The following is a 20,089-nucleotide window of genomic DNA, read 5'->3' on the forward strand; positions in this document are numbered from 1 at the left end:
TAAGGAATATGGGTAAAGGTGAGAAAATAAGAGGAGTTGAGTTAATGAAAGGGGAAAAAAAAAAGTCAGGAGATACTTTTCTTGGAGCAAGTTTGATCTGATACCACGGTTTAACACACAAGCCAAATACAAGCGATGAGAGTGGCAAGATGGCGGCCAGATGGCTTCACTCGTCTCTACAGTGGAGAATGGGCTATGAACTCTCCAGATATATTATATAGAGCTCAGTGGGTAGGAGACTGCCTGGGAAGACCAGGTCCTGGCACAGGAGGGACTCTGACTTGACTATGTTTCCAACGGTCTGCTACCAATTATTAAAATATTCAATAATTATTCAAAATAATAAAAATCTCAGAACATTCAACATATGATATGAAGGAGATCCTTGAAGTAGAACCTTGCACAGTTGGTTAGATCGGTTTGTATAAACGGACATGTTTCTTGAAGATTGTGAACTTAAACCGAGGCTGTCAAACAAAGCAGTAAGCATTTTATTCACAAGCATTGTGGGAACAATCTTTCGGATGGTCGCCGGAGTCCCCTCCTCAGAGAAACATGCCCTCGAAGTATTCATCAAACTCCTCTTCCCTGGAAAAGAGAAACAAATCCCACATGTGATGCTATTCACTAATTCCATCCACTCATTCTGGAAAAGCTTCCTACACACATACATTAAACTCCAGAATTACAAGAACCCTTAATGAAAATGACCAATAAGAAATATAGAAAATAAATAAAACATGAAATAAATGATGTTCTAGGACAGTGTTTTTTTCCAAAGATGGAAAGCTTTCAAACTAACTTGCGTGGTTTTTAAGCAAATAGCAGCTTCTAAATTATCAGCAGTCCACAATTCATATTCGCAGAAGCGCTCCTTTGATAGAATAACAGCACTCGGACCCTTCTTGCAATGTCCAATAACATTGGAGACGCCTGAAGAGGTAGAACATTTCAAAACACAAGTGGATTGTCACAAAGTCAGTGGCTTTTGTGATGTGTCCATTTTGAATTCGGGGATAGATGGCCATTGCCGAACGATTTTGTATTTCTGGAATCATCTCATTATCCTCCTGCATTCAAAGGTGTCGATAAATCTGGGGCTGTATTTTAAAAAAGTAAAGACTAAGAGCAGCTCTTAAATGGCAGGTTTGAGAGAAATGTGCTCATTTATCCTAATTTTAAGACTCTTCATTTTTTCCTTTTCATATTAAAAGTACTAGTACATCTCAAACAATTAGAATATTGTGCAAAAGTTCAATATTTTCCATCAGTTATTTAAGAAAGTGAAAATTTTATATATTCTAGACTCATTACACGTAAAACAGGATAAATACCGTGTAACTCTCGGTCTAGTTCAGTACACGCAACCACAATCATGGGGAAGACTGCTGACTTGACAGTTGTCCAGAAGATGATCATCGACACCCTCCACAAGGAGGGGAAGTCATAGGAGGTCATTGCTGAAAAAGCTGGCTGGAAAAGGTGCACAAGCAATGGGGATGACTGCAGCCTTGAGAGGATTGTCAAGAAAAGTTGATTCAAGAACTTGGGAGAGCTTCACAAGGAGTGGACTGAGTCTAGTGTCAGTGTATCAAGGGCCACCATGCACAGACGTCTTCAGGAAAGGGGCTACAACTGTCACATTCCTAATATCAAGCCACTCCTGAACCAGAGACGTCAGAAGCGTCTTACCTGGGCTAAGCACAGAAAGAACTGGACTGTTGCTCAGTGGTCCAAAGTCCTCTTTTCAAATGAAAGTCAATTTTGCATTTCATTTGGACATCAAGGTCCTAGAGTCTGGAGGAAGAGTGGAGAGGCACAGAATCCAAGGTGTTTGAGGTCCAGTGTGAAATTTCCGCAGTCTGTGATGATTTGGGGTGCCATGTCATCTGCTGGTGTTGGTCCGCCATGTTTTATCAAGTCCAAAGTCAATGCAGCCGTCTACCAGGAGATTTTAAAACACCTCATGCTTGTGTCTGCTGACAAGCTTTATGGAGATGCTGATTTCCTTTTCCAGCAGGACTTAGCACCTGAACACAGTGACAAAACTACTACTAAATGGTTTCCGGACCATGATATTACTGTGCTTGACTGGCTAGCCAACTCGCCTGATCTGAATCCCAGAGAGAATCTATGGGGTATTGTCAAGAGGAAGATGAGAAACACCCGACCCAAAAATACAGAAGAGCTGAAGGCCACTATCAAAGCAACCTGGGCTTCAATCACACCTCAGCAGTGCCACAGACTGATCGCCTCCATGCCACGCCACATTGATCCAGTAATTTGTGGTAAAGGAGCCCTAACCAAGTATTGAGCGTATAAATGAACACACTTTTCAGAAGTTGGACATTTCTGTATTGTCAATCCTTTTTTGATAGCCTAGTAAACTAGACCCAACCGCCTAGCGGCCAAAAATATTTTTTGCCTAGCGAATGGGTCTAGCCTCGCACCATACAAACAAAAACACCCCAGGCATCAAATCGTGCCCGCCAATCACAACGCAAGGTTTTTGTTTGGATACTTTGGGCGGGCTTTTGCAGGAGTGACGACAAAGCTGCGCGACGCTGGAGAAAGCACAACAGGAAAGATGGCTACGGCTAGTGAACAGCGCGCGTTTGACTCCGCTTTGGAATCAGTTTTAGAAGAATTAGACTTGGAGTTTTTGTTGAAACATGAGCAGGAAGAGGCTCTCCGCTCATTCCTTTTCAAGAAGGATGTTTTCGCTGTTTTGCCGACCGGCTATGGCAAAAGTCTGATCTACCAGCTGGCTCCGCTCGTAGCCAAAAGGATGGGGCTAGTTTGTGCAGTACGAAGAATTAATAAACAACTTTGAAACATTACTTTTTGATTGTTTCTTATTTTCCCGTTATTTTAAATTTAAGGGAAATTATTTCACCAAACACCACTAAATAAAAACTCTCAAAAACAGTTTAAGCAAACCCTTGAAAAACACTTGGAAAAAAATGTGTATGTGGTACAGACTCCAAACTTGTGGTCATTATCTCCAAACTTCTTAATATCTAGAACCTGTTTATTAATTAATACACATTTTGAAAAATTATTTAATTTCAAGGCCTCCCCCACTGCTTTCTGTTGCTCTGACTACGTCACAGTTGCGCTGATTGGTCAGAGCGTTGGCCTATACGCACAGACAGTTTGAAAGACAGCGGTTTGTTCCTCCCACCCGCTTCGGAAATGTCTACGGATCGAGGCCAGACTAAATATTCACATTTAGTCTGGCTTGCCAGGCTACTTTTTTGATTGATCTTAGGAAATATTCTAATAATTTGAGATACTGGATTTCTGATTTTTACGAGCATAATCATCAAAATTAAAACAAACTTTATGTGTAATGAATATAGAATATGAAAGTTTACCTTTTTGAATTAAATTATGAAAAAAAACCCAAACTTTTTCCACAATATTCTAATTGTTTGAGATGCACTAGTATATTCATATTTCAGCGCTAAAAGTAGTTTAGAAGTCTATAAAAGCACAATCCAAGAGGACTCCTATGTCGCAAAGATCAAATGTCAAAATCCTACATGTCTGCTGCTGATTAAGCTTCATAACGTGGGTATTGCACTGATCGTTAAGCAGTGAGGGATGAAGTCACCTCACCTACGAAGAGAAAGTAATGTAATATCAGAGATCAATGTTCTGACACCTCATTTATTTGGCTGCATGAGAAGAGGCAGTTACGCAGCATAAATGAAGGGCATACTATCGTTTTACTGACAGCAATCATCTGTGAGTCATTTAACACACTGGTTCTCAAAGTGGGCTCAATGAAAGTATCCAGTGGGTCTGTGATTTTGTGATAGTGGTGAAAATCACAACTCGCCAGTATCAAAGCTATTCGATTTGTTATTATAGTCTTAGAGTCTTTGACTGTTTACATAAATTGAATGGGTTTAATCCGAACCTCAATAACTCTGAAACATATAGGCCTAGAAATAATGTTAACTTGGACCGAATGTGTAAATTAAAAATTCTATGGCACCAATAAATACACATCATATTATATTACATGTTTTAAATAAAGAGCTATTTATTCCAGCCGGAGAGACTCCTGGGTGTAAAAAGTTTATGAACCCCTGATGTCTTAATTTCAATGTTCACTTTAGTACTCTAAGCTATAGTACTGTCATTAATACACTAGGTTACACACACGTTACATTACAGGCATTTAGCAGACGCTCTTCTCCAGAGTGACAAAGAACCAGTGTTGTATTCGAGTCACTAAACCTCAAGTCCGAGTCCAGTCTCGAGTCCCCAGTGTTTAAGTCCGAGTCAAGTCCAAGTCATTAAAAAAAAATTTCGAGTGGAGTCCACTACTGATCTGAGTCGAGTCCGCGCCATTTGACGGTGTCTGTTTCAGCGCCATTAACATTAGTTTGTTCCTGAACATGCCGTATGAACAGGTGAATGTGCTTCTCTTTATCAGGGAGTGTGAAGTATTCTGTCAGAGATGGTTGGGAGACGGATGGAAGTGCAGAAGGTGTGTTTATTAATACAAGTGAAGACAGCTAAACAATCCATTATGGCAGGCAAAATTGTAAAACAGTGAAACAGGCAATAGGTCGAGCGAGGCACAAACAGGCTATCGTAGACTCGGCAGAATCAAAGACGAGAAACAGGAAATCAGGGATCAGGAAACCAAACAAGGAAATAAGGCTCGGTAATGTGTCAGCAACGCAACTCAATACTTCGCAAAGTAAGCGTGTTTTCACAGTTTGTATATCGGCACGCTGATTGCGCCTTAATCCTGTGCAGGTGCGAGTCCTTTACAGTGCGTGCGTGAGAGTCCGCTTGGTATGCGCTGTCCGGAGCGCGCCCGAGAGTCTATCTGACGCACACGCCAAGGCACACAGGTGTGACACTCTTGCACGAAATTAGTACAAAATTAATGTAGATATAAATATCTTATGCCAAATTATTATGGCATGTTACAAAAAATTAAGAAAAAATCCAAGTCCTCGTCTCCAGTTTACGAGTCCGAATACAGTTAATGCATGAGTCCGAGTCATCAGTGCTCAAATCCAAGTCGAGTCACGAGTCCTTAAAATTAGGACACGAGTTGGACTCGAGTACTACAAGCCTGCCAGCAACATACCCAGAGCAGCCTGGGGCGCAGTTGGGGTTTAGGTGCCTTACTCAAGGGCACTTCAGCCATTCCTGCTGGTCCAGGGAATCGAACTGGCAACTTTTTGGTCCCAAAGCTGCTTCCCTAACCTTTAGGCCATGGCTTATAGTGTACAATGACAATTGTTCCAAAAATATTTTCGGTATATAAGCATGTACATTCTGGTCATATTTACTTTTACTACCACATCAGCCAATCACTGCTGATATCCAGTCACAAAACACACCATCATCTGTTATGATATGGGGTAACGATGTGGGTAAGCCATGGCCTAAAGGTTAGGGAAGCAGCTTTGGGACCAAAAGGTTGCCGGTTTGACTCCCTGGACCAGCAGGAATGGCTGAAGTAGCCTTGAGCAAGGCACCTAACCCCCAACTGCTCCTCAGGCTGCTCTGGGTATGTTGTACGCCACTCTGGATAAGAGTGTCTGCTAAATACCTGTAATGTAATGTAACGGTCAACACCGCCTTCTATTTTCCTTTGTCAAAGGCTTTCTCAATACTTTCGTGAACAGATTTTAATAAGAAACCCCTGGAGTTTTTCGTGTTATGCTAAGATGTCTGTGAATACGGTCACTGGAAATGTTTTGGTAAGACAGCAGAACTTGTAAGCTCACCGTGATTTCTCTTCCAGAGCAGGAGCTGGACCTTTCCAGTAGTCCGAATCTGATGGGCCTTCAGCCTCTTCTTCACTTTCCAAATCTGATGATAAATTTTCAGTTCAGGCACAATGACCAGATTCGAACCAAACCCAATACAGCTTTGTAACTGAAACCTGCTCGACTTTGCATGTCAGATATGTTTACTAAGTAAATTCATGAATTAGCTAAAGACCTGCAGCAATGTTTGTGATTAGTAGCAAGCAGAACAGAAGGCTATGCAAACCTTTTTCTGACTCGTGGGACTCCTCGGAACTTGAGGACGAGTGCTCTGTAGAAAGGAAAAAGTGTGTTACGCCATGCACTGATGCACAACTGCTTGACATAAACCATACGTTAATTATAGATAATTCATAACTAAATATCATTCTACCACCCCAGTTCCAAAAAAGTTGGGATGCTGTGTAAAACATAAACAAATAAAAACAGAATGTGAAGATTTCCACATCATGGAAACCCTATGTTTCATTGAAAATAGTACAAAGACAACATGTCAAATGTTGAAACTGAGTAATTTTACTGTTTTTTGAAAAATATATGCTCATTTTGAATTTGATATCAGCAACGTTTCAAAAAAAGTTGGGACGGGGCAACAAAAGACTTGAAAAAGTGGTGTAATGCTAAAAAATAAAATTTAAATAATTAGGTTAATTGGTAACAGGTCAGTAACATGATTGGGTATAAAAAGAGTATCCCGGAGAGGATGGGTAAAGATGGGGAAGGGTTCACCGCTCGGTGAAAGCCTGTGTGGACAAACAGTGCAACGATTTAAGAATAACGCTCCTCAACATAAAATTGCAAAGAATTTGGGGATCACATCATCTACGGTACATAATATCATTAAAAGATTCAGAGAATCTGGAGAAATCTCTGTATGCAAGAGACAAGGCTGAAAACTGACATTGGATGCCTGTGATCTTCAGGCCTTCAGGAGGCACTGCATTAAAAGCAGACACGTGTCTGTAGTGGAAATCACTGTATGGGCTCAGGAACACTTCAGAAAACCATCGTCTGTGAGAACGGTTTATTACTGCATCAACAAATGCAAGTTAAAACCAGATATAAACAACATCCAGAAACACCACCACCTTCTCTGGGCCCGAGCTCTTTTATGATGGACTGAGGCGAAATGGAAAATTGTCCCAAGGTTTGACGAATCAAAAGTAGAAATTCTTTTTAGAAATCATGGACACCACGTCCTCCAGGCTAAAGAGGAGAGGGACCATCCGGCTTGTTATCAGTGCACAGTTCAAAAGCCAGCATCTGTGGTGGTATGAGAGTGTATTAGTGCACATGACATGGGTAGCTTGTACATCTGGGAAGGCATCATTAATGCTGAATGATATATACACGTTTCAGAACAATATGCTGCCATACAGACAAAATCTTTTTCAGGGAAGGCCTAAACAGTTTTCTGCACATATTAAAGCTACATGGTTCTGTAGTAAAAGAGTTCAGGTGCTAAACTGGCCTGCCTGCAGTCCAGACCTGTCTCCCTTTTAAAACATTTGGCATATTATGAAGTGCAAAATATGATAAAGGAGACCCCGAACTGTTGAGCAACTGAAATTCTATATCAGGCAAGAATGGGACAACATTTCTCTTTCAAAACTACAGCAACTGGTCTCCTCAGTTCCTAAACGGTTACAGAGTGTTGTTAAAAGTGGAGGTGATGCAACACAGTGGCAAACATGCCCCTGTCCCAAATTTCGTTGTGTTGCTGACATCAAATTAAAAAAACGAGCAAATATTTTTCAAAAAACAATAAAATTTCTCAGTTTCAACATTTGATATGTTGTTGATAAGTTTCCATGATTTGCAAATTATCGCATTGTGTTTTTATTTTCAGTTTACACAGCGTCCCGACTTTTTTGGAACTGGGCTTGTAATAAATTACATTTTACTGCTAAAGTACTGGAATACAATAGAAATGTTCAGCAAGATGCATCAATAAGCTATATATCTAAGCTAAGACGTCATATTCAAGCATAGACTGGTACAAGAATGCTTTCTTGCTAGTGTTTTTCAGAGAACTCTTTCCAAGATCTCAACTCTGAGTTCTGCCCTTCAGACATTTCATTCCATGGATCCCAGAGATAATGCAACAATGTCATTCGAAGCATTAGCTAAAGTGTGACCGCGAACAAGAACGTTCAATGACGCATATAAACCTCTGATAAAAATGGAGAGTGTAAATAAAACCAAGCATTGCCTTTTCGTCTCTTTTTGTGTTTGCGTTTGTGTTTGGACTTGTGCTTGGACTTCTTGGCCTGTGGTTCATCTCCATTCCCTTTCGATCTGCGTTTCTTCTTCACCTTGACTTCTTTCCTCCTGAAACAGGAACAGAAAATAGACGTTGTTACCAAGCAGAGAGGTTGAATCATGCTAACTAATATAATCGCCTTGTGAGCATTTTTGATCACTACTTAAAGATCACCTAGGCGAATAAGTATTTCATGAAACAGTTTAACAAAATACAGTGGGGCAAAAAAGTATTTAGTCAGTGACCAATTGTGCAAGTTCTCCCACTTAAAAAGATGAGAGGGGCCTGTAATTTTCATCATAGGTATACCTCAACTATGAGAGACAAAATGAGAAAAAAAAAATCCAGAAAATCATATTGTCTGATTTTTAAAGAATTTATTTGCAAATTATGGTGGAAAATAAGTATTTGGTCAATAACAAAAGTTCATCTCAATACTTTGTTATATACCCTTTGTTGGCAATGACAGAGGTCAAACATTTTCTGTAAGTCTTCACAAGGTTTTTACACACTGTTGCTGGTATTTTGGCCCATTCCTCCATGCAGATCTCCTCTAGAGCAGTGATGATTTGGGGCTGTCGCTGGGCAACACGGACTTTCAACTCCCTCCAAGGATTTTCTATGGGGTTGAGATCTGGAGACTGGCTAGGCCACTCCAGGACCTTGAAATGCTTCTTACAAAGCCACTCCTTCGTTGCCCGGGCGGTGTGTTTGGGATCATTGTCATGCTGAAAGACCCAGCCATGTTTCATCTTCAATGCCCTTGCTGATGGAAGGAGGTTTTCACTCAAAATCTCACGATACATGGCCCCATTCATTCTTTCCTTTACACGGATCAGTCGTCCTGGTCCCTTTGCAGAAAAACAGCCCCAAAGCATGATGTTTCCACCCCCATGCTTCACAGTAGGTATGGTGTTCTTTGGATGCAACTCAGCATTCTTTCTCCTCCAAACACGACAAGTTGACTTTTTACCAAAAAGTTCTATTTTGGCTTCATCTGACCATATGACATTCTCCCAATCCTCTTCTGGATCATCCAAATGCTCTCTAGCAAACTTCAGACGGGCCTGGACATGTACTGGCTTAAGCAGGGGGACACGTCTGGCACTGCAGGATTTGAGTCCCTGGCGGCGTAGTGTGTTACTGATGGTAGCCTTTGTTACTTTGGTCCCAGCTTTCTGCAGGTCATTCACTAGGTCCCCCTGTGTGGTTCTGGCATTTTTGCTCACCGTTCTTGTGATCATTTTGACCCCACGGGGTGAGATCTTGCGTGGAGCCCCAGATCGAGGGAGATTATCAGTGGTCTTGTATGTCTTCCATTTTCTAATACTTGCTCCCACAGTTGATTTCTTCACACCAAGCTGCTTACCTATTGCAGATTCAGTCTTCCCAGCCTGGTGCAGGTCTACAATTTTGTTTCTGGTGTCCTTTGACAGCTCTTTGGTCTTGGCCATAGTGGAGTTTGGAGTGTGACTGTTTGAGGTTGTGGACAGGTGTCTTTTATACTGATAACGAGTTCAAACAGGTGCCATTAATACAGGTAACGAGTGGAGGACAGAGGAGCCTCTTAAAGAAGAAGTTACAGGTCTGTGAGAGCCAGAAATCTTGCTTCTTTGTAGGTGACCAAATACTTATTTTACCAAGGAATTTACCAATTAATTCATTAAAAATCCTACAATATGATTTCCTGGATTCTTTTCCCCCATTCTGTCTCTCATAGTTGAAGTGTACCTATGGTGAAAATTACAGGCCTCTCTCATCTTTTTAAGTGGGAGAACTTGCACAATTGGTGGCTGACTAAATACTTTTTTGCCCCACTGTATCATCAAGATCTCCTTACTTGTGATGGTAGTTCAGTTTGAAGGAACATTCTGGACAGAGACCTGCAGAAGAAGAATCAGAAGTGACATCTAGGAGCCAAAATCTTACTGAATAATAAAAACCAACAAATAAAGCTTGAAGGTACAGAACAAGAGCACAGCCATGGATAGAATTTCTCTCAGAAGATTAAGTGGCATTAATTATGGCACGATGTAAAAATATTTTAAATATGATATGAATACGTGCCTAGATCTCAAATCCAAACACAACGTATCCTATTAAAAACCCTCAACGTAGGCATATCAGGTGAAAATTCAAATTCAATCCAAATTGCTTCAAACTGCTCTCATTGGATTCAGAGTTGCACGCAAAACAAGATACTTTTTACAGAATTAAAATAGGTTTATCCGTTCTTGAGATATTACAAATCAAATATTGAAAAACGCCTTAATTTTTAGAAGGCTGCCGTAATATTCTGTAGGAGGATCACATGGTCCAAAATGGGCCTCATTAACCAATGAGATCAATGTTTTTTCTTCATAACTTTTTTTTTTATCTTTCAAGATTTTACATGGAAATTGGCAGGAACATAGTTGGTTGTATACTCAATACAAAGTTTAAAACCAATTATGCAAATTAGTATTTAATTAATATTACTTATGCTAATTAGTTTAACTGTTAAATTGGTTTCACCAAACGGCTTTATTTGTGCAATATAAAGCTGATCTTAACTCTCATTTATACATCACAAAGAAGGGGAGAAATCAACGTTAATTATAAAATATGCATAAATAAGCACTGAATGTCGTTCACATCTACCATTCTCTATCAAAATTTTAAAAAAATAATAATAAAAGATTATTTCTAATCCCCTCTTTGTGCTCTGTAGGTCTTTGTATTTCTAAGTAGGGCCTACTAGTGTTTATATGAAAGAATATAAATGATTATTTCGATTAATATTCACAGCTTTCAAGGAGAACCTCAAAAAAACTGTACAAGTCACATCCAGTAAACAATTCACATTAACTGAATTGAAATTGGCACTCGCGTTTCTGACTTCCGGTTTTTTAAAATCTCATTCCGACCACTAAGATCTCAATATTTTCATCAAAACAACTCCAGTTATATTCTAAAAAAGTTATTTATTTACATGAATCAGTTTGATTTGAAAAAAATAAGTAGGTAAAGCTATGAAAACTCGCTTCAAAGTCTCCCGTGAATCATAACATCAAAACTAGCAGATGGAAAATTTCGCTGAATACTTCATCAGAAACAGTCAGAGGGAGAGAACATATCTATAAAAGTTATCTGATTGATATTGACGAGTAATCCAGTCGGAAACCGATCAGAAGAGAGAGCGAGCGAGCCTGAGCGCTTTCCCGTGACTCAAAAAGCAAAGCACTGGCAGTTTCCCGACGTCCCGCGAGCAGAGAGTGTACTCTTGTTGTACCAACTTCAACCTGCCGTTACTCCCAAAGTACCGAACAGATCTTAACGAGATGAATTTCTTTGGAAAGCAGATATTATAAGCTTTTTAATAATAGTATTCATGATAGAAAATATTCAAGAGTTTTGGAAACTTAAATGAGCGTCTGCATGGACAATTTTCACACCAAGGCCAGTGAGCGTCTGATACGCCTACTCAAGGGTTCGTTGATTCTTAATGGGTAGGGGTGTCCTAACTTATCCACTTGACAGTTGACTGGTTGGAGTGAAAACCTGCAGCTATGTCAGGCCCTATAGGGATAAGATTGGAGAGCCCAAAATAGGTTCTTACTTGGAAACCCTTTGGTCTCAAAGCAGAGAGACGAGCCGCAGATTTAACCTTTTTACTTTGAGTGTATTATAGCTCTGTTTCTGCGTTGGTGTGTGTGTGTGTAGGTAGGTAGTGTATCAGACAGGGATGGCTGTTTTAAGTCGAATGTAATGAGCTTAGATACACTGAGGGCCCTGCTGAGGAGAAGGGCACAGAGGAAGATTAAAAGCAGTGGGGGTTGCTGCCTTACGCAGTTTCACCAGAGCGTTCCTCTTCTCGCCATGTTCCACATAAGCAAAATTCACTTCCCAGCTCTTCAAGCCTTCCTTCTTCTCACAGCGCTTATTCCCACACAGAAACTGGCCTGCAATGCATCAGCATACACACGATGACATACACATATGTGTAAATAAACAGATAAATAAATAATCATAGTAATTATATTTAACAATTATTCACTGAAGGTGAAGTGAATATCGGTGAGTATAATTAACAGTTATTCTACGAAATCGAGTCGTACATGAGCTGATAGCCAATTAGGCACGTAGCACCCAGTTGTCTATAAGCCATGTATGACGAGATTGAGTGGAATAACGGTTTTATTCTAACCACATTCACTGGATTTTGAGAAACGGAGCATTTTTATTTTTTGCAAATTCAGTAAATAAAAACTTTATTTAAAAAAAAAAGTCAGACAAACTAATTTCCGTTTAGAATGTAAACAAACTGGCGAAATGACAGGAGCAATTTGTGAAAAATGCTGTTATAATAATTCTTGAAAAATAAAAAAGGTACGGGGCGGCACGGTGGTGTAGTGGTTAGCGCTGTTGCCTCACAGCAAGAAGGTCCAGGTTCAAGCCCCGTGGCCGGCGAGGGCCTTTCTGTGCGGAGTTTGCATGTTCTCCCCGTGTCCGCGTGGGTTTCCTCCGGGTGCTCCGGTTTCCCCCACAGTCCAAAGACATGCAGGTTAGGCTAACCGGTGACTCTAAATTGACCGTAGGTGTGAATGTGAGTGTGAATGGTTGTCTGTGTCTATGTGTCAGCCCTGTGATGACCTGGTGACTTGTCCAGGGTGTACCCCGCCTTTCGCCCGTAGTCAGCTGGGATAGGCTCCAGCTTGCCTGCGACCCTGGAGAACAGGATAAAGTGGCTACAGATAATGAGATGAGATAAAAAAGGTACGTTATTACCATCAAATACTTTCGTTCCACATTTTCAGTGTTTTGTTTTTGTTTGTTTGTATTTTTTGGTGTTTTCTTCTTCAGGGTTTTTGGGCAGCTGGCAAACCAACTTAAAAGGTGTGTTACCACTACCGACTGGGCTGGGGTGTGGAACAGGCGATACTGGGGGGAAAAACAAACAAACTATACTCTTTTAGCTATTTCTGCTTCTTTTAAATACTTGATCATTTTTGGGATTTTGTTTTTGAGTAGTTTTTATTTCATCCTCGGTTGGTTCAGCAACGCGCTCCGCCATTTCGTTTTTCTCTACTCACCGTATATGAGCTGATAGCCCAGTAGTAGAGTAGCCAATCAGAGTAGACTGTTCATATCCAGTGAATGTGGATCGAATAATATACCAATATTCACTGAGCCTGAGGTGATTTGAGAATTGTTTTAGTATCAATACACAGGTGATTATTTTTAAAAAAATCATTCTTCAAACTTGAAAAGTGGTATGTAAATGTAATAAAGTCGAGGCGCAAACTTGTATCACTTATCTACGCCGAGTCACATAAAATACTTTGTTTTAAAATCGTTAAAATAAATCACAATTCCACCTTCCCTTTGAATAGTTTTAGACCAAACTTCGTAGCATCTTTACTGCTTTTAGGAACAGCGTTTTCTTTCATCATTTGTAATTCTTCCTCACTTACGGTGACGAAGCGATTTGCCGCCATTTTGCCGAGTCGCTCGAAGTGATTATCGAGAAATAGTTTGAATTTCTCGACCAAATTAGTGCGCTTGATTTCCTATAATCACCTGCGTATTTATATTAAAGTGTTTCAAAAACTGGAATGCAAGCTGGCAAAGTGGTTTAAATAAAATTAAATAGGGTTAAAAAACCAGATAAAATAAATAAAAGCAACAATTTTATCATTCATATAAACAGATCTGGCATGTTTAATACAAGATTGTACACATGTTCTATACAATATGTTTAGTAATTGTGTAATATGTATAAGTGAAAAACCAAAGTTCTTTTTCCCCCCACACTTTAACCGAAACTCATCTCACATTAACATTTTTGTTGTTTACTTTTTTTTAAAACAGATTTGACACCTGTTTCAGGTTTGTTGCAGGTAATAATTTATCATAAAAATGCATCCTAAATGAAGTTCGCAGCTACCTGAGGGCTCAAAACAGAGGATAGACTCAGTATCGTACAGTATATGATGGTGTAAGTCAGGAGTTGTTAATTGGCTGAAATGCACTTCTGATGCAGATCCAGCAAAGTATTTTAGCAGAACAAATCAAGCACTGAAAGAAATAGTGGAGCAGAAACGAACAACGGGCCTGGGGAAAAAAAACAAAGAAAGAAAGAAAGACAACGTAAACCCATAAGTTGAGATAAATAAAACAAAATCATTCAAATGAGATTGCTAGGATTTAAAGCCATGATTTAAGTTAGTTTTATAGCTACACGTGATTTAGGATTGTTAGACTTTATGATTTTAACATTTTAGAGCTTTAAAGATTCTTTATTATTTTAGACTAACCTGACCTTCCTCTTTGCTAGACATAAACATGGTGTCTTGTTGTTGTTTTTTTTTAAGATATTTTTTGGGGGGCTTTTTTCACCTTTATTATTGGATAGGACAGTGTAGAGACAGGAAATGAGCGGGAGAGAGAGAGACGGGGAGGGATCGGGAAATGACCCCGGGCCGGAATCGAACCCGGGTCCCCGGACCCACGGTATGGCGCCCCATCCACCCAAGCCACGACGTCCCCATGGTGTCTTGTTTAAAATTGTTGTGAAAATATCTCGCACGCTTTGACGTGCATAAATGCTGAAATTGCTGAATCGCTGATATGAATATTATTTTGCTTATGATTGAAGGTTTCATTCACACACACATATTGTAAGGTTTTATTCCTTTGTAAGGATAAATAATTGTAAATATTTATTCTTGACCAAGAAGGCAGTAATTCTTAATACTTATTCTTAATATTGTTCTGTTCTATTTTATTATTTCGGTTAGAAGGCATTGAATTCTGTGTAACTTGTAAGTTACTGTGTGACCTTCTGTCTAAGCTAGACACATTGCTCGAGACGCGTTTTGGAACATTCTATCAGAACATAAGGTTGTGCGTAAATGTTGATATCTGTTAGAACAACTGAAATGTACACAGGATATATTTTCACTTACACACATACATATTAATGGAATTAAGGAATTGGAATTAAGATGTGATTTGCTGACTTAGCACAAGATATCCACACACTCACATACGCACACACAACACACACACATCCTACACCCACCCCTCTCTGAAGTCACACCCAAACACACACACATTCTAAACACACACACCCTTCTCATCACACACATACATATTTTGGGATATTATAAAAGATTGTGTGAAATATTTTATCTTTTTAGAAAACTGTGAATAAACAGCAGTGAAACCGATCCCTGGTTCTCTGTTTTTTTTTCACGGTGTTTTCGCTCCAGAATTCTGCAGGTGGCATGAGGGCATTGGTCTCGAGAAGTTGACCGTTCCAGCTGGGGGAACCCTTTCAGAGACAAAATAAATGCCTTATAAACAGAGGATATGCCGGTCTGTCTGCACACTGAGGGCACGCTTATTGTTATGAATATTATGTTATTAAATAGTTTTATTGGCCGAGAAGCAAGTCAAACAAGAGCGCTCTGAGAGCACAATATCAACCGCTAGCAACTATGCTATAACTCTGTTAAAATGTGACCGAATTTAACAAAATTGCAATATACGTATAACGGACATATAACAAAGAATCCTGCCAAGTTTTGTGAAATTCCTCCAAAAATTGTGAGAGGAGTTTATTTCAGAAGGTGAGCACCCTTCCCCAGACGGACGGACGGACATTGCCACGACATAATCCCCCTTCGGGCCTTTCAGCCAGCGGGGGATAAAAACTTTTTCCCAATTTACATGAAATTCCTCCAAAAATTGTGAGGGAAGTTGATTTCAGAAAGCAAGCACCCCTTGATGAAATTGCCAAAGTACAAGTTTGTTAATAATCAAGGGCATAACTTGGGTAAAATTTGCCCAAAGTAAACGAAATTTCAATCTGCGTATAACTGTCATATAACAAAGTCATCTGCCGACTTTGGTGAAATTCCTCCACAAATTATGAGAGGAGTTGATTTCAGAAGAACGTACACCCTCGTGAAATTGTCAGTTATTTAATCAAGGGTCAAAACTCTGATAAAATTTTCACAAACTAAATTAAATCGCGATCTGCGTATTACCGTCACATAACAAGGCGTTTTGCCAAGCCTCGAGAAATTCGTCCAAAAATTGTGAGAGGAGTTGATGATGTCAGAAGGCAAGCATACCTTCATGAAATTGTCAAAGTACAAGGTTGTTAATCAAGCGCCACAACTCTGGTAAAATGTGACTGAATTTAGCGAAATTACAATATGCTTACTACCGACATATAACAAGGAATCCTGCCAGGTTTGGTGAAATTCCTCCACAAATTGTGAGAGGAGTTGATTTCAGAAGGAAAACACACTCGCATGAAATTGTCAAAGTATAATTTTGTTAATCAAGGGCTGTAACTCTGGTAAAACGTGACCCAATTTAACGAAATTACAATATGAATATTACCGACATATAACAAAGAATCCTGCCAAGTTTCGTGAAATTCCTCCAAAAATTGTGAGAGGAGTTGATTTCAGAAGGTGAGTGCCCTTCCCGGGACGGACGGACAGACATCACCATGACATAATCCCCCTTCGGGCCTTTCAACCAGTGGGGGATAAAAACAAAAAACACTTGTATGGAGTATTGTGGGTGTTGCTAAATGCAAATGAGTTGTGTTGGGAATACACTCCACACGACCCAGGTGATCAACATATGTACATGAGGGTAAACAAAATCGGGCTGTAAATCTGGCAGAAGCTTTTAGCTTGGTTTGGCTTGGCTTATGCACACATTTTCACACAATTTCACTAAAAGATTGATAACTAAGGTCCAATGTATAAAAAAAAAAAACACCTGGTCATAAGTTTTTTTGTTTTGTTTTTTTACTTTGGTCGGAGTCATGGTTATTTAAATGACTAATGTGTTATTTTGGGAAACAGAACCAACTCGGTTTATTCGAAAATATCTGAGGCAGGATCATAAAAAAATGGAAGTAGATGGAGGATGACCTACAACTGCAGGAACAAATTAGTAGATTGGTCAAACTTTATATGAGAGCAGAAACTTGACTGGAATTCAAAAGTCACCGGTCTCAGACTCGGCACTGTGCCAATGCCAAACACAACAGAATGACTTCATACTGTCTCGTTTATAGCTATAAACTAGTTACCAATGCTGAGGCATTCAAAGGTAACTACTGTTACCATTCAGTCATGATAGTTGCTTTGTAGACCTTTGTAAGTAAGGAATTTTATTTTGTTCGCGGTCCGGTTTCCATCAAATCCCGCGCTCTGATTGGCTGGCGAGTGGGTCCATATCCTACGATACGGACTCCAGTTACGGACCCCGGTTATGGACCTCTGGCGACTCGCTCATTCACGACAACAACAAACATAGTAGCAATTTTTGTCAATATTTATTTTCGCATTTCTCAGGAGAATAGCATTAATTTTACAGCATGGATAACGATAACAACAGTCTTCACAGCGAAAGCGAGTTTTACTACCCTGCGGAAGAAGAAATAAAACATTTCGGGAGAAAGTAAAAAAACCTGCAACTGTTGCTAACACCCAGCAAAAACATGGCTGAATCCCGAATGACTAAATTTTTTATAAATAGGGGACTACATAGGCGGCAAAATGTAGTTTTTTTTTCCTGCCATGGAAGTGCACTTGTATACCGAGGAGGAAGCAATTTGCATTACAGCTGTGAATGAGGATTCAAAATGGCAGCTCGGCTCGGTTTTCCCTTTTGGGCGCTCTCGTGTTCTGTTAGAATTTGGTAAAGAAAAAAATAAATATATTATTTACCAGCTTAAGGTCGGTCCGTATGGTGAAATACCGTGACCTCGGCCTTGAATACTAACCTCGGCCCAGAGGGCCTCGGTCAGTACTTGCAAGACCTCAGTCACGGTATTTCACCATACGGACCTCCCAGCTAGTGAATAACATATATATACACACACACACATATATACATATATACACACACACACACACACACACACACACACACACACACACAGAGGTGCTTGAAAGTTTGTGAACCCTTTAGAATTTTCTATATTTCTGCATAAATATGACCTAAAACATCATCAGATTTTCACACAAGTCCTAAAAGTAGACAAAGAGAACCCAGTTAAATAAGTGAGACAAAAATATTATACTTGGCCATTTATTTATTGAGGAAAATGAGCCAATATTACATATCTGTGAGTGGCAAAAGCTTGTGAACCTTTGCTTTCAGTATCTGTTGTGACCCCCTTGTGCAGCAATAACTGCAACTAAACGTTTGCGGTGCTGATCAGTCCTGCACACCGGCTTGGAGGAATTTTAGCCCATTCCTCCGTACAGAACAGCTTCAACTCTGGGATGTTGGTGGGTTTCCTCACATGAACTGCTCGCTTCAGGTCCTTCCACAACATTTCGACTGAATTAAGGTCAGGACTTTGACTTGGCCATTCCAAAACATTAACTTTATTCTTCTTTAACCACTCTTTGGTAGAACGACTTGTGTGCTTAGGGTCGCTGTCTTGCTGCATGACCCACCTTCTCTTGAGATTCAGTTCATGGACAGATGTCCTGACATTTTCCTTTAGAATTTGCTGGTATCATTCAGAATTCATTGTTCCATCAATGATGGCAAGCCGTCCTGACCCAGATGCAGCAAAACAGGCCCAAACATGATACTACCACCACCATGTTTCACAGATGGGACAAGGTTCTTATGCTGGAATGCAGTGTTTTCCTTTCTTCAAACATAATGCTTCTCATTTAAACCAAAAAGTTCTATTTTGGTCTTATCCATCCACAAAACATTTTTCCAATAGCCTTCTGGTTTGTCCACGTGATGTATAGCAAACTGCAGATGAGCAGCAAGGTTCTTTTTGGAGAGCAGTGGCTTTCTCCTTGCAACCCTGCCATGCACACCATTGTTGTTCAGTGTTCTCCTGATGGTAGACTGAACATTATAAACATTAACATTAGCCAATGTGAGAGAGGCCTTCAGTTGCTTAGAAGTTACCCTGAGATCCTTTGTGACCTCGCCGACTATTACATGCCTTGCTCTTGGAGTGATCTTTGTTGGTCAACCACTCCTGGGGAGGGTAACAATGGTCTTGAATTTCCTCCATTTGTACACAGTCTGTCTGACTGTAGATTGGTGGAGTCCAAACTCTTTAGAGATGGTTTTGTAATCTTTTCCAGCCTGATGAGCATCAACAACGCTTTTTCTGAGGTCCTCAGAAACCTCTTTTGTTCGTGCCATGATACACTTCCACAAACATGTGCTGTGAAGATCAGACTTTGATAGATCCCTGTTCTTTAAATAAAACAGGGTGCCCACTCACACCTGATTGTCATCCCACTGATTGAAAACACCTGACTCTAATTTCACTTTCAAATTAACTGCTAATCCTAGAGGTTCACATACTTTTGCCACTCAGAGATATATAATATTCGATCATTTTCCTCAATAAATAAATGACCAAGTAAAATAAACGATATAAACAGTATAAACACTCTAGATAAGAACTAGACATAGACTAAACACTCATATATATCTCATCTCATTATCTCTAGCCGCTTTATCCTGTTCTACAGGGTCGCAGGCAAGCTGGAGCCTATCCCAGCTGACTACGGGTGAAAGGCGGGGTACACGATATATATATAAAAACACACAGACACATATATATAAATAGGAGCAAATAAACAGTCAAGGGCACTTGAGGTATAGCAGGTAAACATGAAATAAGCAGTATAAACAATAAACTAATAGCTGTTAAGGTGAGGTAGTGCGGAATAGTGCAAATGAGTGAGGTAAAGTGAAATGTGCAGTCCCTAAGATATATGTGTGTGTGTGTGTTGGGGGGGACTGTGAGGGTGACATGTCAGATGCTGAAGGGGGGGCAGGGGTGTGTGCGCGAGCAGAATCTGTGGCAGGGGGCAGAGGGGGGAGGAGTGGCATAACAGGGAGGGGGTTGAGCCTCCTGACCGCCTGGAGGAAGAAACTGTCCTTGAGCCTGCTGGTTTTGACCCGGAGACTCTGTAGTCTCCTCCCCGACAGCAGCAGACTGAAGAGGCTGCGAGATGGG

The 20,089-nt window shown here is 40.1% G+C and overlaps 1 protein-coding gene across 1 annotated transcript in view; it reads right to left on the bottom strand.

Moving 5' to 3' along the window:
• Positions 1-473: 473 nt before the first annotated feature.
• fra10ac1 (FRA10A associated CGG repeat 1) overlaps positions 474-20,089 on the bottom strand; it is a 52,708-nt gene continuing 33,092 nt past the window's right edge. Inside the window, exons 9-14 of the mRNA XM_060938808.1 lie at positions 11,895-12,008; positions 9,908-9,950; positions 8,017-8,135; positions 6,031-6,075; positions 5,763-5,847; positions 474-588 (exon numbers count right to left, since the gene is read on the bottom strand). Coding sequence (XP_060794791.1) covers positions 546-588; positions 5,763-5,847; positions 6,031-6,075; positions 8,017-8,135; positions 9,908-9,950; positions 11,895-12,008 — 449 coding nt within the window. The 3' untranslated portion in view covers positions 474-545. The remainder of the gene's footprint in view (positions 589-5,762; positions 5,848-6,030; positions 6,076-8,016; positions 8,136-9,907; positions 9,951-11,894; positions 12,009-20,089) is intronic.

This window comes from Neoarius graeffei, chromosome 14, assembly GCF_027579695.1.
Source record: "Neoarius graeffei isolate fNeoGra1 chromosome 14, fNeoGra1.pri, whole genome shotgun sequence".
NCBI classification, from domain to species: Eukaryota; Metazoa; Chordata; class Actinopteri; order Siluriformes; family Ariidae; genus Neoarius; species Neoarius graeffei.